General features: G+C 43.3%; 1 protein-coding gene across 9 annotated transcripts in view; it reads left to right on the plus strand.

The window, feature by feature from the left end:
- The window catches only part of DST (dystonin), a 303,289-nt gene that overhangs the window by 32,485 nt on the left and 244,992 nt on the right, over nucleotides 1–25,812 (plus strand). For 5 of the 9 annotated variants that reach the window (XM_056344537.1, XM_056344539.1, XM_056344546.1 and 2 more), the window contains exon 4: nucleotides 1,120–1,327. In XM_056344537.1, the coding sequence (XP_056200512.1) occupies nucleotides 1,120–1,327 (208 nt within the window). Of the gene's footprint in view, nucleotides 1–1,119; nucleotides 1,328–2,675; nucleotides 2,849–25,812 lie in introns of those variants that run through there. The other 4 variants (XM_056344541.1, XM_056344545.1, XM_056344542.1 and 1 more) reach the window with 2 other exon arrangements.

The raw sequence follows: 25,812 nt of genomic DNA on the forward strand, positions 1-25,812 counted from the left end.
CCTAAAAATTAACATCGTACCTGGACCAGCATTAGGTTACGCTTTTGGAAGACTCACAGCAGCTCCCATGTGAAATCACAAATCAAATCCATCATTTTTTGGTCAGGTGCCCTGGAGAAAGCACAAGTCTCTCCAATCAGAAAATGCAGAGGAAGAGAAATAGCATCTTGCCCCGCATCATGTCCTGATAACCCGTGTATCCTAAACTCTCGGCATGGTGTTGAAATGCTATGGTTCAGACATCTCCATTTCCCACCTCACCCTAAACAGGGAAGCTAGACATGGCAGCAGCCCTATCGCTGCACTGCATCAGCGCTTATTTACGTTTCTGGAAGGGCTCTTTTTGGTGTAGCTGGGAAGCGTGAACGTGGATACAGTCTGTAAACCGCGATCAGCCGTTTGTTGACCGAAGCCGTCTTGGCAAAGCGTGACCGAAAGCCGCCTGTCGTGCTCTGCTACCCAGACGGGCTGCTCGGAGAAATCCTATTCCCTCCCTCTCCCCTTCCCTCCCTCCCCCCGCCCCCCCGCCGCTCCCAGCCGCTCCGGGCAGCTCCCGGGCAGGGGGCAGGAGCGGGGGCGCGGCGGCCCCGGGGCGGTAACGACGCTGCTGGGGCTGCCCGCGGGCCGGGTCCTGCCCACAAACGGATCTACGCGAACGCTTTCACCCGCAGCTCGGTGACGGCGAATCTTTCCCTTGTCCTGGCGGGGGAGCCAAACGCTATCGATTGTAGCCCGGAAGGTTTTTTTTTTTTCGGTTGTTGTTGCTGCCGCCGCTGGGTTTATTGTTGGGGCAGTGGGAGGCTCATTCGCGAGCTGGCTGCCCAGCCGCAGGCCACCGCTCCCCCCGCACCCCTCCCAGTGCATTCCCGCTAGAGACCGGCTGGTTTTTGGACCATCACCGTCGGCGCTCCGCACAGGCACCCCTCTTCCCCCCCCCCCCCCCCCCCCCCCCCCCAATTCACGGCAATGGTGAGCAGCGTCCCCATCCCCATCCCCACCCCCCCTTTTCCCGAGAGATGCTTTTCCACGCCACGCGGGGCGGGTACGCGCCGGTGCCACCGGCGGCCCCGCGTCCCGAGCCGCTCCCCACGCACCCTCCCTGTCTGTCTTCCCGTGCAGAGCTCCGGGAACGCGTCCTACCGATGCTCCATGTCGTCCTCCGCCGATTTCTCCGACGAGGAGGACTTCAGCCAGAGATCGGGGACTGTGTCGCCGGCGCCGGGGGACACGCTGCCCTGGAACCTGCCCAAACACGAGCGGTCCAAGCGGAAGATCCAGGGCGGCTCCGTGCTGGACCCCGCCGAGAGGGCCGTGCTGCGCATCGCCGGTAAGGCGCGGCCGGGGGCTGGTGGGGGGGGGGGCGGGTGGGGGCCACAGGGACCCCCATCCCTTGTCGTTCTGAACGCGGCCCCTCCGGGTGGTGACTAAGCTCTTTGGCTGCGTTTTCCGGCTGGGTGAATTGATGCGTTTGGGGAGCGAGCCGAAATACGCGCAGGTGCGCCCATTAAACTTTCATGCGAAAACGCACCAGCGGCGCGGGGGCCGCGGCGCCGTTGGCCGGCTCAGCGGGCGCCGCTGGTGCGGCCGGGGCAGCACCCGCCTGCCGGGCCGCCACCGATGCGGCTCCGCGCGGAGCAACGCGCCGGTCTTTGTCCGTGCGGGGCCGGGGCCGCGCTCGGGGGGGCCGGGGATCGGGACCGGGACGGAGCCGCCCGGGGTGGGCGCCGCTGCGCGGCCCGGCCACAAATGATGCCGGGAACAGGGCGGAGGTCGGCTTCTCCCCGGCGAAGGCTGGAAACCTCCCAGGAGGATGCGGCGGTCCCCGGTGCTCCCCGGGGACACCGCTCTTTTCCCCGTCCCCTTTTGTGCGTGCTTCCGCGGGTCCCCTCCGGGGACACCGTTTCCCAGGGTAGCGCATCTTAACGGTGCTATCGGGGGCAGCGCAGGACGCGGTGGCAGAGGGTGCTCTGCGGGCCGGGCTCTCGCCAGCCGCGGAACGCAGCCGCAGGGGGGGGTTGCGGAGCCGGCCCGGCCCGGCCCGGCCGCCCGCAGGGCTCGCCGCCGCCCCCCGCAGGCAGGGTGCGCGGGGCGGGGGCCGGGCCGGCAGGCACCGCTGCGGGGCGGGCCCGGCGGCGGGGGTCGGGGCCGGGAGGTGGGGGCGGCCCGCGAGGCGCAGGCGCGGTGGGGACGCGGCCGGGGGCGGGCGAGCGGCGGTGGCACCTGCGGCGGGGCCGGGGCTGCAGCCGGGCCCGCCCCGCCGCCCGGGGTGGCGGGGTGCCCGTCCGTGCCGCTGGCCAGCGCCGGGGGCTGCCCGCCGTGCCCCCAAGGGGCGCCCACCGTGCAGTGGCCCCTCAGCGCCGGCGCCGCCCGTGCCGCGGGCGTCGCGTTCCCGCCCCGGCGACCGCCGCCCTCCTCGTCCCGGGGGGAGGCCGGGGCTGAAGCGCGAGGGGGCGGGCGGGGGGCGGCCCAGGCCCCGGGCCGCGGAGGCAGAGCTCGCCGGCCCCCGCGGGCGGTGCCTGGGCGATGGGGCTGAAGCCGGGGGGTTGCGGCGGGGAGGCGGCGGCCGCCGCGGGGCTGGGGCCGCCCCCCTCCGCGCTCCGAGGGGCGGCTACCGAAACCCGAGCGGCCGGCGGGGGCGTTTCCTCGGCCGGGCTGACAGCGCCCTCCCCCCGCCCGCCGGTTTTTTTCTCGTGCCGTCCCCGCGGCTGCCGGCCGCCCGGAGCCGCGCAGGGAAGCGGGCAGGGCCGGCCCCCGGCCATGGCTGGCTACCTCTCCCCCGGCGCCTACTTCTACGCCGAGGAGCAGGAGTACTTGCAAGCCTACGAGGATGTCTTGGAGCGATACAAAGGTAGGGCGGCCCTCCCCGCCGCGGGGCCGTGGCTCGCCCGCCGGGCGTGGCGGCTGCGGAGCCGGGGGGCGCTGGCGCGGCGGGGGGCGGCCAGGTGCGCCGGCCCCGCCGGCGGCGGGAGGGGGATCGGTGGCCCCGGGCCCCTGCGTGGTGCCCGGGGGTGGTGGGGTGGGGGGCGTCGGCGGCTCCTGCGATAATTAAAAATAACGCCCGTCCCTCGGCGGTGCGTGAGCCGCGCTCGTGCGTGTGGGAGTCTCCTTCGCGGCGAGCCGCGTCTCGATGCGCCTTCGCTTTTAAAGCTTCGGTTTATTTGCACCTGTCTGTTATTTTGTCTTTTCTTCGTGTTCGGGCAAAGAACACTCGCAGTTCGTGTAGCACCAGAGTTTTTTCATCCAATAGAGGAGAAATAAGGAAAAAGGCGTTTGTCATAGCAGAGCCGCGTACAGCTCAATTTGCCTTGCTAGAAGAAATGTAAATTACATTGCGTTCTTGGATCCGTCTCGATGGAGGAGATGCTTGGGGAGGCATGATTGACTGTTGTTTTCCAGTACGTTTCCTGATATTAAACCTGAAAATGCTTATCGAAAGTGTCACTGGTCTGATTTTAAATCAAGTGCGAAAGGGATGGAGTTAACTATTCAGGTTGAGCCTTCATCCCAGAAATAGTTTTCACCGTGTGTCACAGCGTATGCTGACATTGGCAGTGCCGATTCCCTTTGTAATGGGGGGGGGGAGGTTAGATTTCATATCTGTCATTTTTCAGCTGTACGTTTCCAGTTGGTTCTAAAGCTTTTGGTTAGATGGTTTCCCCTGACGGGAATGGGAGTGGCACAGTTTAAGACAGCTTGATTTGAAGATGCCGATAGGTGATTTTGTTTAATCCGGGTTGTTAGTGGTAATATTTTGAAAAATAAATCCTCCACAGATGGTTATTGAGACGTGAAAACTTGACAGGTCCGATCTACTTTATACCTGTGTCACTTGCGGTTTCATGTGTCATTAGCAGTATTGACTAATGACTCCTTTGTGTCTGTTGTCCATTGTGTCACTGCAGCTATGGAGCATGTGCTCTGTTTCTGTACTGAAATGCATTAGTGCATTTTAGTTGAGAAATAATTACGGTTTGTCATAGACAATCTTCAGCAGCACATCTTTATTCCATTCTGTTCTCGCTTTTTAAGTCATCAATTTCTTTATATATGTAGCTGAAGTGATTTTTGCAAAATTATAAAGCAAGTAGACCGTTTCCTTAGTAAATAAAGAAAACACTGAGAAAACTTGTTTTTCTGTTCTGGGTCTAATCCAAAGCACTCTTGTTCTGTTTTAGATTACCTTTGATTTGCAGCTAGAGTCAGGTTTAATAAGGTTCGTTCCCGTACCCGTTTCTCTACTTGCTTAAAAACCTGGGAAAGATGTTAGACCTAATTTCCCCCTATTTAAGTGAGAGATTTAGCAGGAAAAGGACTGAAAGATTGTTTTCTTAAGTGTTGGGGACAAAGAGGTTTTAATTAAAATAAATACCTAAAACTATTTCACATCTCTCTTAGAAAAAAAGCACATTCTGGAGATATTTGAGTATATTGTATTGCTAGGGTAACATCAGGTCCATTCACATGCTATTTTCAGTGACAGCCAAATCCTGAAATTATTCAGAAGGATCCAGTTTCTGTTGTCTTAGTTTTTAGTGTCATATTCAATATATTGGTATGCTGTGTTTTGCTACTCGAGGCATACTTTATTCGGCTATTGGGAGCAAAGGTAAAGATTTGGACTTGTTTTAATTAAGGCATGTTGGAAACCTGGAAAACACATTATTTTTTAAAATGTGTTTGCAAGCCGGTCATGATTTCCCATCCGAGTCCCAGTTGTATGACTTCACTACAGCAATTGTTGTTCTGATGACTTGCTATGGGAGCTGATCTAATCAGAAAAGAATTGCTACAATATAGGCTTTGAAGAGGGAGTGCCATTTCTCTGAATTTTTCAGTTTTGTAAACACTGCCTTTAGCATTTTTTTGAATCAGATGCAAACTGTGCTAACTTCATATTTTTAATCCGTAATTTTAATGCTAATAGTTCTTTTTTTCTTCTTGTTTTTTTATAGTCGGCAGAGTGCTCTTCATATTCATCTAGGGCATTATCAGGGTGCCAAATTAACTATGCCCCAGCTGTTGAGTACTGTAACTAGCAGAGTCAGCTGTACAAAATTCATTGCCTGTCTTGGAAGGCTTGGGATCATATGATGCCACATCGTTAAGACATTCAGTCAGTTTGATTTACGAAGAGAAAAGCAGTCCTTTTTAAATGTAGAAAAGTGAAATTTTACCTTCGTCTGTTTCCACAGGCAAAGTAGGCTGTGGATCTTGAAGACCATGCAATACCAAGTACCTTGTTGCTGTAACAGCTGAAACTGGGATATTTGTATGTCTCCAAATTCTGTCTGCTGACCATGTCTCTGGCTGTGACAGTAAATAATTAGGCAACTGTTTGCTAAATCTGAGATAGCACAGAAGAGCTGTTTGCTGTGGGAGAAGAGACTGTTGTTTTCTGATTCCTTGTCAGCTCAGTTGCTGGCTGTCATTTTCTTTTCTTTCCCTTGATTCATATACCGATTTATTGGCAGTATTTCTAAAGCATTTTGATGGAGGAGAAAAAAGTCATGTTATCTCAGATTATTTCGAAATCATGTTGAATCAAGCTACTTATTCAGGGGAGGGGAAAAAAAAAGCTTCTTTGTTAGTAGCACCTCTAAGAATTCAAAGGCAAAGCCATTATTGTGATAGTGGCAGTAAAATGTCTAGTATATTTATCTGAAACGTTTGACATATTTCACATCTTGCTTGTGACTGAATAGGAAGATGAGAAATTGTACAAATATTTACTAATGTAACAGTTCAACTTTATCTCAGAAAATATACTTGAGTTCTCTGGGAGATTGTAAAGAACTTGCAAAGCGGCGAGACTCCTTTTTTAAGGTATCTCACCATTGCCTGGGAACAAAAATTAACAAAATTATTGTTAGCTGCAGCCTTCTTGATAAATAAGAAAATGCCCAATAGTATTTCATACATGTTTAACTTTTAAAATATTAAATGCCATCTCTGTCAGATGACGTGGGTACGCATTGTTCCATACTGACATTATTTGAGTGTTAAATATTTGAAGATCACTATTTTAAGCTTTAACTCCAGTGCATTCATTAGATTTACTCCGGTATAAATCCAAAGAACAGACCAAGAATCAAGACTTATATGTGATCCCTCTGAAATTTTATAGTTCATTCCAGGTAAAACTTTTTTATATTTTTCAGTTCAGGTAGTAAACATTTATTTAAATATCAATTGTCTTTTCCTGCAGGATTTTGAACAGTTAGGTAATAAAGTTGCCTCCCTTTGACATCATTATTGAAATGGACACATCTGTGAATGACTGCATGATTGCTGTCTCTGAAAAAGAGCTAATTCTTAGAGTTAAGTATTGAATAAGTCACAGTTACTCAAGAATGTTCTTAGTCATGTAAGCTACAAAAGTTTAAAATACGTAGGGTATCTGGCCCATGCAGACCTTTTAATGCTGTAGATTTTGGCTCTATAGGAAATAGATCTATTAGAAATTTCAGCTTGATGTGACTGCGCAGAAAAAGCTATAGCCTTACGGTTCAGGGGCTTGACTAAATTGTTGTTAGTGATAGGAAAGATACCACATAAATGTTCTCTTTGGGTTGGATGCCTGATAACTGCTTCCTTAGGATCCACTGAGCTTGCTGCATAGCCTCTGCCTCTGTAGGTAGAAGGGGCAAGTCTGGGAATGGGGATAGCAAAATTCAGGTCGGGTTGTTTAAACTTCACTATACTTTGTTTCGCTGCTGGCATTTCTCTCTTACTTTAAAAAGATCTGTAATACTACATGTTCAGCTGAAGCGCAGCAAACAGTTCTGTTTCTGTATTCTGAGAACAAAGATGTATTTTGTTGCCTGTATAGGGTTCAGAGGTACTATAATTTGTTCTAATGATTGATTGAGGGTAGCGTCAAGTAAAGCTGGTCTGATATTGATTGGGTAAGTTTTTTGGAAAAAATATTGAAAAAAAATAGATTTCTGTCATTCAGCTTTGTTGAGCAGACTTCAGGAAGGGACTGTTTGCTCAGGAAGGTTTTTGTACCTGAAAACAAAGCTGCTGCTGCTATTTAGGAGTTTGGAGACTCCTAAATGTGTCTGGTATCAGATTTAGTCCAGGGATATTCTTTTTCAGAGATGGCTTCATAGAGCAAAGGCAGGAGGGGCTGTGGTAGATGCTCCTGGTTCTTGAATCTGTGAATTTCCTTATTTTTTGCTCTGAACTCGTGGGGCCTGAAATCAGAGGCTGCAGAAGTCTTGCTCTTCTGGGCTGTTGGCTGTGGACTAATCAGATTTCCTTCTTCAGGGCTTCCGATTTTGGACTTGGAAAGAAATCCTTGAGTCAGTAAATGATTAGATGCTTTTAACTTATTTTCCTTCTCTTTTGGCATAACAAAAAGTTGTGGCATATAGGTCTTAGTTTTGCAGGGTGTTTAAGGAATTCCTGCCATGGAGGGTTTTCTTCTACTTCTTTTTAGGTGCTGGTAGTATTTAGCCTTGGAATTGATCACGTTTTTGTTCAAATGAGACAGGGTTTTTTGCTGACTAGTGGAGGGTGTACGTGGATTATCCAGCTGCACGTCACCTAATCCTTTCTTTGCCACCGTGCAAGTCTCCAGCATGACAGCACTGTTATTTCCACTGTTCTTAGCACATTTCTTGCAGCAGGTTAGCCTCTTAGGAATGAAGGATTTTAGCCAACAGAAAGTGCCTTCAATTAGGGATGGAAACATAATGGCATTTCCATTGTGTGAAGTCCGACAAAATTAATGGACTCCTTTTGCCATGTAAAAATGGAAAACCTGCAGTTTTACTGTTTCAACATTCCTCCTCCTTTAAGCAGAAAGTTCTCACTTTTGTATTGCTTGGAGATGGGATTTTTTTTTTTTTTGAGTGCATTTCATCCTAAATATAAACCAGATCTTGCTGATTTGACTTGTGTGAGCACTTCACTTGAGTAAAGTTGAAGAGGTCTTAATTTCATTGGAATAAAATTAATGAGAATCTGAATGTTAGCTGGTTCAGCAAGGTTTTGTCTGTGTAAAGGCCTCAAGATTTGGGCAGCAGTTTCTGAACCTGAGTTTGAGGGTATACACGCACTGTGGTTGCATCTCCATGGCTTTAAGAGATACCTGTTCAGATGACTGAGGCGGACAGAATTTGGCCATCAATTCAGACATCTTTGGTATGTGAAATGGGGCAGAGATCAAAGGTCTGTTTCTTTGCTTTTCTGGTACTTCCCAGTTCCCATTGAGTCAGCAACATCTTTTAAATAGAGTTTACAGGAATATTCCATAATTCCTTTTTTACGGCCAAAATCAGGAGGTGGCAAAATATGGGGTGGGTAGAGAAAAATGAACTTCGGTCATCATTGTGTTAAAAGGTTTGTTTTGGCTCAGTTTATGGTTTTGCTTGAGGTGTTTCTAATTGTTTGCTGTGCTCTAGTTTTCTAATCCTGGTGATATTTCCCTCAAAAACCAGATTATGTGTTCTTTTTTCCCTCTGCGCTGTTTAAAACATGCTTGATTTGAAGAACTTATTCCACCATTTTGCTAGAACTTCAACATGTACTTGGAATGAAGTGCTCTGAAAAATAAAAATGGGCTTATTCACATGCTTTAAGTTAAGTGCAAGTAGTTTATAAGTTCAAGCTTTAAAGAATAAAGTTTTGTAAATGTCAAATATGAATGCAGCTTATTGCTGCATGCCTGAAATGTTTCCTGTAAAACATCATTAAAGCCATTTAATTTAACAAAGCCTTGATTTTCTGTGGTGGGTGAAAATATTCATGTATTGAATGCTTCCAGTCAACGCAGCTTTCAAACAGGTGAAACAATGCTTACAAAGACACTTCAGTCTGTGGGTCAGATCCTGAAGGGCATGTTAATAGCCAGATCTTACAAGTTGATCTGTGTAGGCGGACTCTGGTGCTTTTGTGAGAATACACTGGCTTCAGAAACCTACCCACCCAAGCCACTTCCCAAGATTGGGGGCCCAAGTGATAGCTCAGCCTTTAATTAGACATACTCCTGTTGAAATCAGTGATCCTGTAAGGTATTACAGTTTGGCCTTAGCTGCATTAAAAGCAAATTAGTGTGTTTCCGGATTTAATTTTATTATACCTGGTGAATGCATTCTTTTGTTGTCGAGTGTTACCTGTCAACTTTGGATTTTGTACATTTTAAACAAATTGACAATAGCTACAGATAAATCTGTGAAAGAACAAAGATTCTAGGCAACTATATTGAGGGTTAAATTCTGCACATTGTAATTACACAATTAGTGTGACTATTTCTGTAAGGCAAGGAGGATTAGGCCTCTGATGGGCTTTTCAGTAGCATAGGCCAAAATCTGCTCTTGATTATAGCCACATGGCCCTTCTGAACTTGGTTTGCTTTTAAATGTGTTTTCATTGTTCAGTTTCATAGCTAATATGTGAAATTACAGGATTTAATAATGTGTTCTGCAATGCATATAAATACAGATCAGCAATTAAGTGGGTTTCATACCCTAATTGTGCTGGAAAACTAATTTAGTTTCGCCTGAGATTCAGGTATCCAGCTATCCGACAGCTATGACACTTTGCACCACTTGGATCTAAAATTAGTAGAGCTCTTCTATACCGGGATTAGAGAGATGTGTATGTGTTTCGGTTCACAAAATGGGTAAAAGTCTGACTCTCTGTACATCTGTCAGAGGCACGTTTCAGGCAGTTTGCAGACAAGAAGTGAACAGAGAAGTCCCCGAAAGTCTTTTGCTGAAACGGGTATCCTGTCACTCTGCTTGCAGGCTTTTGTTCTGCCTGATCAGGTTATGGTCTGGGTGTTCCTCATGTGACAAGGTCTCTTCGGCAGGGTAGAAGCAGCATTAGAAAATGCCTGTGGTCATTTGGACAGACATTGTTCATTAATAACAATAATAATAAAGCATCCTGAGCAGTTCTAGCAAAAGAGCTTTTTAGAGAGAGCGGAATGGCACTTGTGATGCTGTGGTTTTTATTAAAACAAAACTTCTGTTAATTTTGGTAGGAGTCAGGAACTTAGCTATTGACGTTTATAAATATTTAATGTTTTAATTTACTTTGCCTTGAGATAAATTTTTAATTTAGAGATAAAGGGTTTACATCACGTCCTAGAAATTAGGAAATAACTCGAGCATTTGTCTAGAGAAGCCACTGCTGTGCAGCCGTACATAACTTCTGGGAATAAGGTATTGTTGCTAAGATAGTTCTGGTTTCAGAGCAGGATATTTTCAAAAGCACACATAGCAATGTGGTTGTTAGCCCCACTGACTTTTAGTAGAAATTAGATGCTTCACTGCTATTTGTGCCTTGGAAATTCTCTCCCCGTGACTATACGTTGTTCAGATCATAACCTGCTGCTGGAAACCAGATTGTAATACCATGTATTACGGCTTAGTTCTGCATTTTAAACTTGGTTTTTAAATACAAAATCTTCTCTGGAGGAACAGTCATAATTTTTAGACAGAAGGTTAATTTCAGATTTTAAAAGGACGTATATTTCAAACATACTGAAACTTACTGTGTATTGTGAAGCAAACATTTTTCTCAGGCTTTATGACTCCTACCTTCTTCGTTCAATTTTTAACAAAACAATTGCTGAGAAATGTTGTGGGTTTAGGTAGGTTTTTGTTTTTCTTCTTTGCAGATAATTTTTGTTGGCATCCAGTTTACACTAGAGTTAAAGCAGCATTTGGCTCAGTGTCTCTTTAAAGGATAGAAGAACAGATGCAGATGAGCTACAGGAAGAAAGCCAAGGTTGATTAGGTCCCTTGATGAAATTACTTTATAATTTTACCATGCTCAACAGGATACTTTTGCATTGTCATGTTTCAATATTTTAAAATTGAGGCCTTGTTAGTAAAGTCCATACACTCCTTGTAAGGACAGATCTAGCCTGCCTCTGAGAATATCAACCCAAATTTTAATCTTCTGCTTGTCGCTGTTGCAAGTTGTATTAAATGAAATCAAATCAATTAATATAAGCGTTATATATTTCCACTTAAATGGTACATTTTGTTTTCTTGTGGTGCCTAGATTTTTGTAGTCACCTCAGTGACCAACGCTGTGTGCGGTCTGTTGGAGATTTAGATGTATGACTACAATGTTGATGGATCTTTATACAGTTTGTACTGAATGGTGGATTTTTCCTGTTTCTCCAACCAGTACTCTTTGAGTCCACCCACCTCAGGTCTTCTGTCATTTGCCTTCTTCAGGGCATACTTCTCCATTGAAGGGTGTGTGCCGTCCTGGGTTTTCCTAGTAATAAATACCTCAAGTTGAGGGGGAAGCTTTTTTTTTTTTTTTTTTAAAAAAAAAGATACTTTGTTCCTAGCATCTGAAAGATCCAGCATGACTCCAGTTACTCAGCCCTTGGTTTCCCTTCCTTCCTGCATCATTTTTAAGTTGAATTTTAGCTGTAGGTTAGATTCCTTGTGCTGCCTGCACTTACAAAGTGCAGGCAGAAGACCAGGTTGCTTTGAGCGGCTTCTTGTGGGGCACACATGCACACCCCCTCTACCAAGTCTGCAGAGGAGTGGGTCATGCTTCTTCCTCCCTTCTCACTTGTGGTGGAAAAAGAGGAGACCTCGATTCCAGTCTCCTCCTGCCTGCCGCTGGGGTAGAGCCCTGGCTCGAGTCCTAGAAAGCAGCAGACGTTTCACTTCTTGAACTGTAGTTGAAGCTGTAGAGAAATCTTTGTGCTTTTCCTTACCATAATAAATGTAAAAAATGTATGTGTGTGGCATGAGATTTTTCAGGCTGTGTGCTGCCGACTCCTGCTGTGAGCTAGAGTTCTTAGAATCAGCTTAAAGCCCAACTGGGACTTGAGTCTCACGTCATGTACTGAGTGCTGGTGTCCTACTGTGAGAGTGTTTCAAGCGTAGAGTTTAATCCCTCTCAGTGAAAGTGCTGAGAGAGAAGACCCAGGGGACAGACACCAACATGGTCACTCCTTCTGAAAGGATTGTATTTCTTTTGCTCTTGGTTTCAGTACTCTGACTTGTACCTGGGGGTGTGAGCATTGCTGTTCGGGCTGAGAAGAGTCAGTCTGGTTTGGTGCTTGGACCTCATGCTGCCAATGAAAGCAAACGCTCTCTCCCTGCTGTGTAATTAATTATGCAAGCTAATTATCCCCAAAGCTAATTAATTATGCAACTCCAACCTATAGATTAGAATATAAATTATATGTAATTTGAATATGGATTATAAATTCTGTATCTTAACTGGATTTTAAACCCCCAAGATTTATTTTCCATGTATTGGCGTGATGACTCAGCTAATAAATAACTTTAAGTTAATTTGTTTGGGTTTTTTTTCCCTCTGAGTAAATAAACAGGCCATTGCAGTATTTATCTCAATGACTAGCAGTTAGTGTTGACAAATGGCTTGGATTGGATGTGAGGTAATGGATTTTGTCAGTCTAGTAAATAAGTGAAAGGGAGTCTAATTAACATTTTTTTGTCTTCTAATTTTTTTATTTTTTGATTTTTTTTAATTTCTGTATCTTGGGTAAAATGCTTTTAGTTCTGTATTTCATGATTAAAACTCTCAGCTTCTACAATCTCTTTATGCTTCTGAGCTCCCTCCTAGCCATACTACTAAAGTATTTTATGACTGTACATGCATGTCAGTGCTCCTACTACTGATGTACTTTAGGAGATGAGACAGTGTGATCGTTATGTAGTACCTTTGTTGCATTACTGTTTTATGTTATGTCTTTGATAGGTATTTAAGATTCCCTTTGATTTTTTTTTTAATTTATTCTAGATACTTCTAGAATACAAAGTATAGACTTACTGATCATTGGGCAGATAGCAAGCAGTTTTCCACTGATGGTGTTGGTAGTTCAGAGATGCTTAGCTACTGGTTTTCATTGCCAACACTTTTTTACTTTTTGTTTAAATTAGATTTCATATCCTGTCATTGTCTAATAATCTTTCCAGTTTCAGTAGGTTAGTTTTGGAGTTTTTTAAAACTTTGCAGTTCTCCCAATCTGAAAACATTTGTATCATCAGAAAAGATCCTATTTTCTTGTTTACTGCCTTCTCCGAATCTTTAACAAATGCAGAATGTATTGATGATTTCTGGAAGACCACACCATTCTCACACTGGAAGGCAGTCAAAATTCAAGACTTATTCTGTAAGTAATTTTTCAGGTTACAAAAGGATTACATGCTATATCCTAGTTGTTTTTAGCTTTTTGAAATATAAATCAGTTTCCCCTCTGTTTATTTACATGCATACATACATACCTACCTTCTTTGTTTTTAACTCAGAGAAATGCAAACAGCGATGGAGGAATTTGGTTTATCAAAATGATGAGAATTTGGCATTATATTCTCAGTATCTTTCCCAGTATTTTAGGACGCTTTTTTTCTGTTTTAATTTGTGCTTTCCAGTGACTCCCAGTGGAACTATAATCAGAGCTACATGGGTAATTTCTCAAGCTGCTTCATTTAGTTCTTGCATATAATCTGGAGAATAGTGATGTATTTTAGTGTAAATTTCTGCAAGCAGCTTTTTTTCTCAGATACCTCAAGTTCTTTCTGAATTTGTAGTAAGGTGATGGTAGTTGGCTGTGTAACCTGCTTGTATGTGATGCGTTTAGGTTTCCTGTGTGGCTGCATCATTTCTTGTTTGAGACTGTCATATGATGGAACATGGCAATTTTTGTTTAAAGGAGGCTGTGGGGAAAGGAACAACACATTGTTGTCTTAAAGACTAGGACTTAGCTTGGTAGAGTTCATTCAGCTACTTAGCCTTTGCAGTGGCTTACCTAAGTGTCACTGCCTCCCTGATTCTGATCATACATAAGCATGTGCATTATTGCCTGATTTGTAACAAAACTCTCTTTTCTTTTTAATAGGTACTATGCATCCTGTTCTGTTTGTTATCCTAATTTTTTAACCATTGCTTGGGTAGGGTTTCTATCTTGCTAAGGAAACATATCTGGCATTTATCTGTTTACTTTGGAAGTGATGTGTATCTGTTGTCGTTGGGCATTTAGATTAATAGCCTGCTGGTACTGGAGTAAATTACATCCATAATGTTCATTTGCAAAGCAAAATTTACCTTACTACCTAATGTTCTTTTGTTTTCTCTTGTTAAGATATTTGAGTAATATTCCTTGAGTTTTAGTTTCTCCTGCTTCTATGTGACTTACCTGTTATGCTTTGCTCTGTTTTATAATGATGTGTTGGCTATTTTTCATGTAAGTAATTTAAAGATACTACTATTTGCATTTTTGAAGTCCGGCATCACTTTTGACACTTGAAATCTTAGCTGCAATAAGGTTTTCAGCTTTTTGGTGGCCTTATATTGCTCTTCTGAAACTTTTCTGATACTTGAACAAGATGACATCAGGAATGCCTTCCTCTTTGCTAAAAACAAGTGGTGCCCAGCCTTATCCAAAATACTGACAGTATGTTCTGTAACCATGCAGGTAAGTGTCTGTTACATTATGTCTTGAGGCAATTAAAGACTGAATGAAGAAATCAAGATTTAATCTTTTCAAATTAGCAATATATATATATATTTATTTGCAAGGTGCTATTGGCGTTTATATTACCCTTGGTAACTACATACACTTATTTTCTGTTCCTGTTCTCCTGCTCTGTCTTCCCCAAGCTGAGCACTGCCTGGCGGATACTGTTGGCTGTTTTATGAGGAGTGGTGTCCTTCGTGATCTAACTGCTTCATGCTGCGGAGTTTGTAAACAGGGATTTTTGTGTGTCAGTTGCTGCTGGTATTTTTAGTGTGACAACATTTTATCTGCACGGGGAGCTTTTTATCTCACCCGTTGGGTCATTTTCACTTTTGACATCAGGGTAAAGCTATTTTTATATTTTAATTGGTATCACAGTTGCTGTTAGCATAGTTTTAGTCTGGGCCCTGACGGCGGTAATGGGCCTGACTGGCCCTGCTGCCCCCCGGGGCTCCCCCTGCCCAGGGCCCAGGCCCCATGGCAGCCCCGGCCCCCGTGGCACCGCCGCAGGGCCGCTCTCCAGCTCCCCACGGCCCTGCCCGGCCACGGGCCCACACAGAAGCCCATGTCCCAGCCTGGCCTCAGCCTGTCCCCTTCCCCAGGGAGGTGGCCCGATACCCGGGGCTGGAGCTGCCCTGGTGCCGGTGGGACAGGCCCTATCAGCAGGCCCTGCCCTGCCGCCCCGCCATGGGGAGCTGTCACTGCCCCAGGCCCTGGGCCCCAGGGACCAACTGGCCTCTGCTGCACCATGACAGTTCTGTGCAGGCCCATCTTTTGCTTCACATAATTTCTCTTCTTTAAGTTGCCTTTTCACTACTGATTAATTTCTTTGTCATTTTGTCTTCTCTTCTGGCCTCGTGAGGCAACTTTTCATATTAAGAGTGTTTCACACCTGCTTGGCTTTCTGCACCTGCCTGGCTGCTTGTGTTATATCACAGCCTATTTGGTGTCAGCCGTTCTAGAAATTATTGCGTAGCTGAAAAACTGCTCTGTGAAAATAATGCATTTTAATGATGTGTTAAGACAGTGTTATTGATACAGCTTCTGTGAGCATATAATTAATTTGTTCATACACCTTTGGCAAAGCTTGAAAGTTCAACAGGTATCTGCATTGCATGTTCTCAGTTATGGAAGTCTGTGTAGTTGAGGGGAGAAAAATAGGCATCTCCCTTCTCTAAATGCTTTTGAGCTTTTAATCAGAAAGGCATATGGGGAAATTCAGTTTTAGGGCTGATTAGTGATTTCAGTACAGATGGTGTAGTAATCAGCTGTTGTCATGTCTGCTCGGGGGAGCATAGCTGCAAAAGGTAGCTCTTGTTGCTCTTTGCTGTAGGAATGGTATTGAAATGCCTGAAGAAACTCTTGAATTAGTCTTAAAATGTGATGGACTAAATACTTACCAGGGTTGAGTTTTAAAGTTTTTCTTTTGTTTGCCCCCATCCCCAGTTCGGAGCAGACTAAAATGTGTGAAATGTAACCCAGTAAAATATTTTGTTAGGGAGGTGTAGATCTCAGACAAATGTTTAGAGAATATGGAATGTCTAAAGTCTTAGAGAGAAGGTGAAGAATTCAGATAAAGGCACTGCCTTTATGTGAGGACTTGATAGGAAGATCATGTGTATTTGAAGATAGTGGCTTTTATTATTATTAGCAGGGCTTAATTACTTCAGCCTAACAACCCAGTGATGGAGAAGGAAGAGCTGTAGAACAAGTACGTTGCACAACTTAAAAGGTGCTGAGAAGTAACTTTAACAAGATGCTGAGGAGCTGGGGAGAGAGCTGTGGTGGGAACTAGTGAGAGCCTCGTGCTTCATGCATATGTATCACTGATTGGAAAAATAATTAATAATTGGAAAATACTATGATCCTTGCAAGAAATGCTCTGCAGTGTGTTGTTATACTGAGTTGATGCTCACCCCTCAGACCACCCAGTGTAGAGAAAACTTTTGTCCGGTGCAACCAAGAAATGGAGGCTGGGGGGTACTAAAGACTTAATGCAAACTTAGTGATGTTTAGCAGTAAGGGCGTATGTAACAAGACCCTATAGAAGACAGAGGGCAAAATCCAGTCCAAAATCCTGCCTAAATTGGGATGTTCTGTACAGCAGTCCAGGTTAGCTGCTTTCCACCACTGCCAACTTCTTCAGGCATCTGAATTTATGAGGAGTATCAGTGTTTGGCTTAAAAGGCCCTTGGGTATCTGTGTCTTCTCAGAAATGCTACATTCTCAGGGACTATGCTCTCATCTTCTGTCTAGGGTTTGCTGTATGCCAAGGGTCAGATAGCAAACTGCCTGGATGTTTTCTTTGGTTTACTAACCAGGGAAACCTAATCCAAAACTGAATGCTGCTTCTGTGTGAATTTGCATAAGAATAACGGTGATTTGAGTATTTGCCTGAGAATTAGATGTAATTTTAGGCCTCTTTGAGCTTGAAGAGTTTTGATTATCTGCCACCCTGAATGCCACAAGTTTTTGGATGTTCGGGTAGGAATATAAGTTTGTTTTTTTTAAAAAAACTGACTTACTGTGCAAACATGTAGGAATAAGAAGGCTGAAAGGAAAGCAAGTTGTAGATTGGTGTGCAGGAGAGGAAAGTAAGTTCTGGTCTTTGCCTCTAGGGCTGTAGTTGTATGAATGTAAACATCAGTGATCAAAAAGCAAAATTCAAACAATAGGATGAAACACTGAGCTGAACTCTGCTGTATGGTCACACTTCCACAAAGAACCAGAACCAAAGAAATTCCACTAACAAATTCAACATTGACAACCCATATAAAATGTAGAGCTGTCAACATCAAGAATACCAAGATAGGTTATGACACTGCCTTTTGGGGATGTAGGTGTCTTCATTGAAAACACTGATAAATGGCCTCCACTGGGAACAGGGGGTCGGCACAGCTGTCTGTGATAGGCAACTCTATAAAAATTCCAGCAGAATCGGGCAGCTGGAGCAGTTTTCATGAAAACAACAGTGAGGATTTGGAAAATACCCGTGTTTTCCCTTCTTCGTAATACCTTCTAGTATGTCATCTGGGTAAGAGGATGGAAACTCTGAGGACCTCAGGGAGCGGTGAAGGCTGGCTGCCTTCCCAGGGCCTGAGAGCCTGGTGTGATAAGCAGGCAAGCAGAGACCCTGCCCATGGCACCCAGCCCCACAGCCTCTGAGCGGGGCAGGCCTGGGGGCAGTAGCCAGATTCCATTGGCAATTCAGATCCCCCAGCTGGTTTGGGGTGGGGCCTGAAGAGAACTGTCCAGGCTGACCAGTCTCCAGCAGTGCCCTCACTGGCTTCCCTTCAGCATGGGCTGTAAACACCTTGCTGCTGAATCTAGTTGTGCACACTAAATCACTCATTCCCTCCCTGCCCTATACGATGTCTGGGGGTTTTTATCTCCATAGAGTGGTTATTGTTCCACAGATGACAGGACAGACTGCTTTGCAGCGTCCTGTTGCTCAGGAGGGAAAAGTTCACGGTTATTCGAGTTGTTCAGGTGGATAGAAAACACATTTGTTCTCTGTCTCTGTGGCTACTGATGTGCTTCCTTGCCTGTCATGGTTTCGTGTCCCACTGTGATGTGGGAGGTACTGCAACCAGACCTGGAGTACCTGCAGCAATTGCTGCAACAGTTGATGTGGTTGTTGGCTAGTTAACTGCTCCAGATAGGAACTACTGCTTGTAGGATTAGGGGGGGTTAGTTTAGAGGAGGGGATTGTTTGCTGTAGATGAGATTCTTTGCAGCATACTGGAGATGTACGGTTGAAATGTAGAAGAGATTTTTCTAGGGTGTTAAACAGTCTCATGTAGACTTTGTTACTGACAGTCCTGGACTATTTGTTGTGTTTAAAGCACCTTGGGTTTGTGGTGTGTGGTGTGGTTTAGGTGCTTTTTTTTTTTTTTTTTTTTAATTACATTTCAGCTTGCCATCTAGTGGTACAGATTTTCTGCATCTTGTCCTTGTCTGATGATACTAGAGCTTCTCTTAACTGTCAAAATGTCTGTTGCTGTGAGGTCAGCTTGGGATCCAGTGAATTTGAAATTTATGAATCTCCCTCACATGTCTCTGAGTGTTGCCTTCGTAACTTTATGCCAAGTCAAATATCACTTGAGCTATTTTTGGTAGCTGTTACTTCAGCAACGAATTTCTACCTGAATCTCCAAGCAACAGTGTTCGTTCTACCAGGACTGTGAAGTTCCTCCTATGGTTAATTTCTGAATGATGGATTTTCATCTAAAACTTCCCTTCTTTTTAGAACCACGTTTAATGTAGAAGAAATAGAAACAGGTTTAATGTTCCAAAGATTTTGGTTTCTTTTACTGACTATTGACTCTTCTGTTTGTTGTGGTATGGGGAAGTTAAGAAGGCACAGTTGTGTCTTCACAGATGATACTAAAGTGCATAACCTAGTTAACCTTGCCAAGATACCAGTGACAGCTGGTAGCCTTTTCCTTCAGCTGAACATCAGGGCTCGTTCCTGGAGACCAGTTGCTTCATTCTCCCACTCACTTCAGGGACAGGTGAGAACTGGAGTCAGTGCAGCAGCAGCAATGTGGTGTAAACTGTGAACAACCAAGCAATACAAGCAGTAGGCTTTGGACTTAACCGCTGAATAACATGTTCAGTTCAGAAGAGCAGTGTTTCAGTTCCTTGACCAAGGCAGCTGAAATGGTTCTTCCGTGCCTGTCTTGGAGAGGATGGTGTTGGCCAGTCACGTGCAGTGGGAGTCATACTGATTCACTTGAAAATATAGAGTATGGCATGCAAAGCTGGTCATAATCCAGTGAGGCACAGGGCATGTGATCATTTCTGCTGCTCAGAAATACCCGGCCTCACAAGCGCCACAGGTTTATGTGCCTCCTGGCTATGTCTGAAAGAACTGTAATTGCTGTGTGGTGTTGCAAAATGGATGAGCTGCTCTAGACTAAGATAAAATGAGAGGTTACAGTGCATGGGCTGATCTGTATTAGCTGCCTTGTGTGTCTGCTCATGCTTTGTGATGAGACAGGATGTAACTAACTCTTCCTTCAACAAGCACTGTGCTTCTAGGCACATCTGACATTTGCCTCAGAGTAACCGTGATATATCTGATATGCTCTGTGTCCCTTCTTTGCCTGGCCTCACAGTACCCGACTTGTCTTGGGAAGGCATTTCCTTTTCCAGAATGCAGCAGACAGTGATTGATGTTTGCAAGGATTAGAGGTAAGGAGTTCAGGGCAGTCATTGTGGTACTTTGAAACCCGGATTAAAAAGTAGAGGCAAAAGCTGCTTGTTTTGCATACATTAATGCTAGTAAATTAACGTGATCGGGACCATCCAGTGCTACCGATGCCCACTGTCATGGAAGAACCTGCATCTGTACTCCGAGAGCTCTGTTTTTCTTCAGACTGGGCTGCAGGCAAGCTCTGTTGGATGTGGTGCATGACCCATGCTCACCCTCTACTCTGCCTGAGAATAGTTTGGGAGACTGACAGCTGCCACAGGCTGAAAGCAAGCTAGGGATGGCTCTGTGAAAAACTTGCTAGAATTGAGGGATTTAATTCTAGTGCCCAAGAACACCAGGCTGGTCTTTAATTTGCTAGGATAGATGTAGTCTGAAAACTGTCCTGGAAAGATTTTTACAAGTTTTAGGTTTTTAGAATTACTAGGCTTTAATAATAGTTGGTTTGTACTCACATTAATCAAGCGGTCTACATTCTGATGTCCTACTTGTAGGAGAATTTGGTAAGATTGGAAAAATTGTATATGCAGATTTAGAGCAAAAAATCTTTGTTCTGAATACTAAGCTATGGTGAAAAAGTATATGTCAATCAAAATTTTATTTAATTTGCTATGATTTTTGTTTGATAAAGTATGCCATCTGCATGAATAACAAGCATCCGATGCTTTTCCTGACCTCTTTGTAAGTTGTTGTTTTGCAATTATGAATTCAGTTTGTGTTTTAAATGGGTGTTTTATAAGGGAGTATACCAGTGCATATAAGCAGACTTAGAGCAATGACATTTCAGGAAGGGTTGACACAAAAAGTGGCGCAAATATGTTTGATGCTATTATTACATGTTCCAAGCAATACTTAAATGGTCAAGAAAGTTCATATCCGAGCATTGAAGAAGTTGGGTACCTGGCTGAGAAACTAGCATGAGATCACGAAGTGTAGATTACACCAAACAAAGGTGCTGACTTTCTTCTTAGGTTTGGTGGACAAGGAGTACATGCTAATACTTATATATACTTTAATAATGTTTTGATATTTTTAGTAATAGAAAAACTACTTGAATGTTGAAATATTCCAAGTCCACACTGGAATAAGCTTAGATGCAATGAAAGCATGCCTACTCATTTAGAGGAGAAAAGGGAATAAATAACAATCTGCAATGGAGTTAAAAGTTGAAACAATACATAATGTATGGTCATTATTTGCAGAATTGTAGTGTAGTAAAAATTTAGGAGAATCTGAAATGGTAACCAGTTGTATGCTGCTGTGGTCTGTCCTGTAGCCTTTGGCAGAGTGGACTATGAAAAATTCCCAAGTGATTTTGCTTGATTGTGTTGGAGTGTTGTATTCTTCATTTGTTTGTTCCAAATAGGAGTTTGTGAAATGTGAAAAATATAGTTCCCTTAGGCAAGGATTATTACTTCTAAAACCATAAATGATTTGTATGGAAGAAGATTTTTCAAGCCTTTTTCATGTGGAAGAAATTAATTTTGTTTTCTCAAAATTGAGGAAAATTGATTTCCCCCCCCCCCCCCAAAAAAAAAAAAAAAAGCTTATCTCTTTAAGGCAGAATAACTGTGATTTAAGGCTTCTTCAGAAGTCCTTCAGAGAGCACTTACTTGTCAAGCTTGTGTACATACGTATCCTGTGGATGCACAGCATTAAATTGTGATTTTTGTAAAAAATGGAATGACCATATATATTCCAAATATTTAATTGATAAGTTTATGGAAAAATGATTTTTCTCTTTCTTCAGAGCAAAAAACTTTTAAAAAATGTTGAAATGGCATTTGTAGGTTGAAAAAAAAAAAAAAAAAAAGACTAATAATATTTGGCAACTGAAGGAAAAAGAAATCAACCAGCCCATCACTAGTACTCAGGAATTGCTGGTCAGTCTTTGTTGTGCAGAGACACAGGATGAGACATGAAAATGAGTTTCCATCATCAACAAAGTTTTGACAGCCTGTTGGAAATCCTGTGGTAGCCCGTAAATGTGTTCAGCTGCCAAGCCTGAGGAACTGTGAGCTTTCCAAAGGTGATGTGGGAATGTGGCTCAGATTCCAGTGAAAGCTAGGGAGCGTGGGCACCCCTGAAATGCAGCTACTCTTGCTCTCTGCAGGGCTGTGATCACCACCTCACACTCTCCTGGTGGGATGCTCCAACTTTTGATGTGGTTTTAGGAGGTGGCTGAATGACACACAAATGGTTTTCAGCTGTATGGAGAGGAGTGTGTGCTGAGATTTTTGGATAGGTTTATTTTTAGTGAGGTCTGGAATAGACGTATTAAACTGCAGAAATGGTGTGAGTCAGTGCTTTGTGGTCCATCTTCAATGGTTGGTATCTTTGGGGAATCAGTGTGCAGTCTCACTGTGCATGTACAGTGCATCAGGACCACAGATGAGGACGACTGAACAAATGTCACGCTCATGTTTCTTTCTACTTGATGAAATAACACAGTGGGATGGATAAATGCTCTGTTTTACGCCTGACCCCTCTTACAGAAAGGTCTCCAGAAGAGTGTGTGTGTTACAAATGTGTGGTCACTAGGCATTGCTGGAAAAGGATCTAGAAGGGATTTTCTCATGGTTGGATGGATTTATTTATTTATTTATTTTAATACTGCTTATATCTTAATACAAGAGCTTGCACCCTATGCCATGGTGGTTGGTTTTGCATGTGCTTAGTGCAGCTTGATTTGTGAGGCGTGTATGTTTGGCCTGATTGCTGACATTTCTTTTTCTTATTTTAAATGTTCGTAATCATATTTTTTGCATGTTTTTGAGTTATTGATTTTATTTTTCTGGTGCCGTTGCTGTGCAACTGGTGTATGGGATAGTACTTTGACATATTTGTCTAATTCAGCTGTAGGATATACAGATTTTCTTTAACTTTGCTCTGGATGTTAGGTTTTGACCCAGACATTTGGTTACATCTAATTTGTCTTAGGTCAGGTTATATATAGGTCCCTGTTACATCTTTTCTGAAAACTTAAATTGCTCACATTACCTTTAACAAGTTAGTCTAGCTCAAGGGAGGACAGCCACTGTAAATCATAATATATGAGATGCAGAATGAAATTGGATTACTGCTCAGTGATTGTTTTCACTGTGATACAAAGATGATGAGTTAGCAGCTGATGAGCTGCACTGGTTTGCATTTTACCCTCTGACAGATTAGACAAGTTGAATAGTAAGCATCGGCCCCCTAGAAGAAAGGATTTTAATGTATAGGATGTCAATTAGAGTTAACACTGATTTCAGCTTTGGTTAGCTCTGTCGTAGAGGCAAGGGGGAAAGAAAGGAAGATGACCAAAGAGCATATTGTGTATCAGTACGTAAAAAATGCATAATATAATGGTCCCCAGGTTTTAGGCTGAAGAATTCGAATTCAGAACATATGCAGAATCATCTGATTTTCCAGCTCTAGATGCTGCTGGTTGATTTACTGACTTTGGGAAAATTTTTATACTTGTTGTCTTCAAGACAACATAACCCCATGATTAGACGGAATTGCCATCACTGTTTGAGTAATGTAAAATGTAGCAATATCAGCAGAAAATGAAATTAAACAGTAAAGAGAAAGTACTACTTTTCCAGCAAAATGGAATGCATTTAAAAGACCAAAAGAGCAGAAAAAGATCTGAAAGCTCTAATGAATACATAGATTTCAGCTCAGAATATCGTGCTGTGCTGAAATGCTTAATATTTACTGTGGAGTACTTGTTATGCTTACAGAGCTGTATGTAGCAGGAGCAGTAAAATAATAGGACCATTTTAAACTGTACTGGAAATATGGCAGACTAGGAAGAGTAACCTTATTATTAAGTAATGTGCATCCTAAGTTTGGACATAATTTCTTGTTTTATTTTTTAACCAGCGTTGACATTTTTTTGCTCGGTAGTTTTCTGTACTCTGAAATAGCACCAAATGCTTGTAGGAGCCAGATTGCAGAGATCACCTCCTACTTATGCTGAGATCACACAGATTCCTTGTTCCTCTCTTCCCAGCAGCACAAAACAGACTCTCCAGAAGTGATGTGGGGTAACTGAATTTGTACCAGATAAGATCAAAGGCAATGTTTACTTTACAAAAGTCACAATTGTTTCTTTTAGACCTCCACTGTATTGTGTGGGTTAGGTTACTCTTTTGAAGTATGAGGGATGTGTTCATTGATCAATTAAATCTCTTCCTAAAGTAGAATAAAGCATGTAAGTTTGTGTGACCACTGAGCAGGAGCACTAGAAAGACAAAAGACCTCATGCAACCCAGTGTTGATTGCATGATTCTAGAAGAGCTGATGTCCTTAGTGGAAAGGAGAAAACTGTAGTAACTCTCCTACCATGTAGGAGTTACAGTTACATTGCATAATTGAAAACTCCTTATGGCATGGTCACTGCATAGAGTTAATAGAAGTTTGTAGGAAAAAATGGGAAAATTAGTTGGCCATAATTCTTTTTATTCATCTAGGTGTTTTTTTACAGTGTAACTAAATAACTATGCAATATAGAAAACTGCACGTGAGAAATAAAGCTGTGAAAAAGACCACAGTAATTTCTCAAATCAAAAGGTTTTAGAAACTTTAAAGGAATGATTGCACAAAGTACATTTTAGAAGCTGGGACAAGGATCTAGTCAAGCTAATCTGAATATCTTTCCTTATGTGATCAGATGAGAGCCTGCTTTCAGGAGGAAGTTGTTTTTAAACAGGTTTTGTCCTGTACTTTTCTGCTTACTGATACTTGGCTTCAGCAGGCGGTGTGAAAGATGCTCTTACCAGTACACAGGCATCAGGTGGTGTAGGCACCCTCCCACACAGCGGGGAGGGGGGAGCTGAACACTGCTGTAATGAGGTATTTAAATTCAGTCATCACTTGCAGACGTTGGTAAATGTCACAGTACTGTTACTGCAAGTCTCATAAAGGTAAAAAAAAAATGTCTGCATGAACAGTTTACAGGAGTTCCGACAGTTAAAAAGATGTGGATGACTAAGGTGTGTGTGTGTTGGTACGCATGTACGTAGAGGCTTGCATTGTTCTGATTGTCGAAGTGGCTGACAAGACAAAGGTAGAACATCTGTGTTCAGCTGTACAGATGAGGGAGGAGATTATGTGGAAGGAGCAGGACTAAGGGTTTTATTTACTTCTCTTTGTTTGAGGAAAGGGAGGTATTTCACTCCTCCTTCCTCTCTCTGAGATACGGAAAAGGAGCCTTTCTGTGAAACTGAGCTGGTCTGGGTTTGAGAATCTGGGTGACCTTGGCTGTCCTAGAAAAGGCTACAAACACAAAGACTGTTCCATGGACTGTTGTTACAGAAAGGAAGGGGAGAGAAGAATAGTTGCTCTCTTCTTTCCTCAGTAGATCATGACAACATACCAATTTTTAGAGGTATAAATATGTATTTTTTGATAGGTATTAAAAGGGCTTTATGATGATTTAACAGATTAGGAATTTCAGGGGCAGTTCAAGGCTTTTGATAACACTGTTTCACTCCCCTTGCCTAATCACTGAGCACTGGCTGATGTCCTCTAAGTAGTTGCTCTGAAGTGTTTTGAGGTTAAGGTACATAGATGGCATTTGAGCTTGAGTTAAAATTGTTTTTTGCCTTTGAAATTACATTTCAATGAGTTCCTGTGATGCGTAGCTTAAGACTGAGGTGCCCAAAGCTGCTCTTGCTCTATCAATTAACAAATAATTGTTTGTTCATACCTGTTAGTGGTAAGAGTACTCCAAAATACGTGCTTTTTTTTCTTTGGTTAAAAAAATGTAACTAGCCTGGCTGCATAAATCGTTTTCAGAGGAAGGTATGTTAAATAGTCCTGCTGAGATGTGTTTTTGAAGGCCCTTGCTGATTAAAAAAAACTAGAAGTTACCTAAGTGCTGTTTCAGACATGGACTTTTAAAAAAATCTGTGATACTTGTTACAGAAGACTTGATACTAAACCATTCCATTGCAGTTTTGGTTTTCCTTCTGACGCTTCATTCCTATTTTAATGTATTTAAAAGTTGTTTGTGTGTATATATGTGTATATATATGTACACACACTTACACTACTATTTCTGCGTGTAATGTTGGTGCAGTGCTGGAGAGTAACACTTTAAACAGTATGAGTAGCTGGCATTAAAGACCCTGTTGTGTGT

The sequence above is a fragment of the Falco biarmicus genome, chromosome 6 (assembly GCF_023638135.1).
Source record: "Falco biarmicus isolate bFalBia1 chromosome 6, bFalBia1.pri, whole genome shotgun sequence".
In the NCBI taxonomy this organism is placed as follows: Eukaryota; Metazoa; Chordata; class Aves; order Falconiformes; family Falconidae; genus Falco; species Falco biarmicus.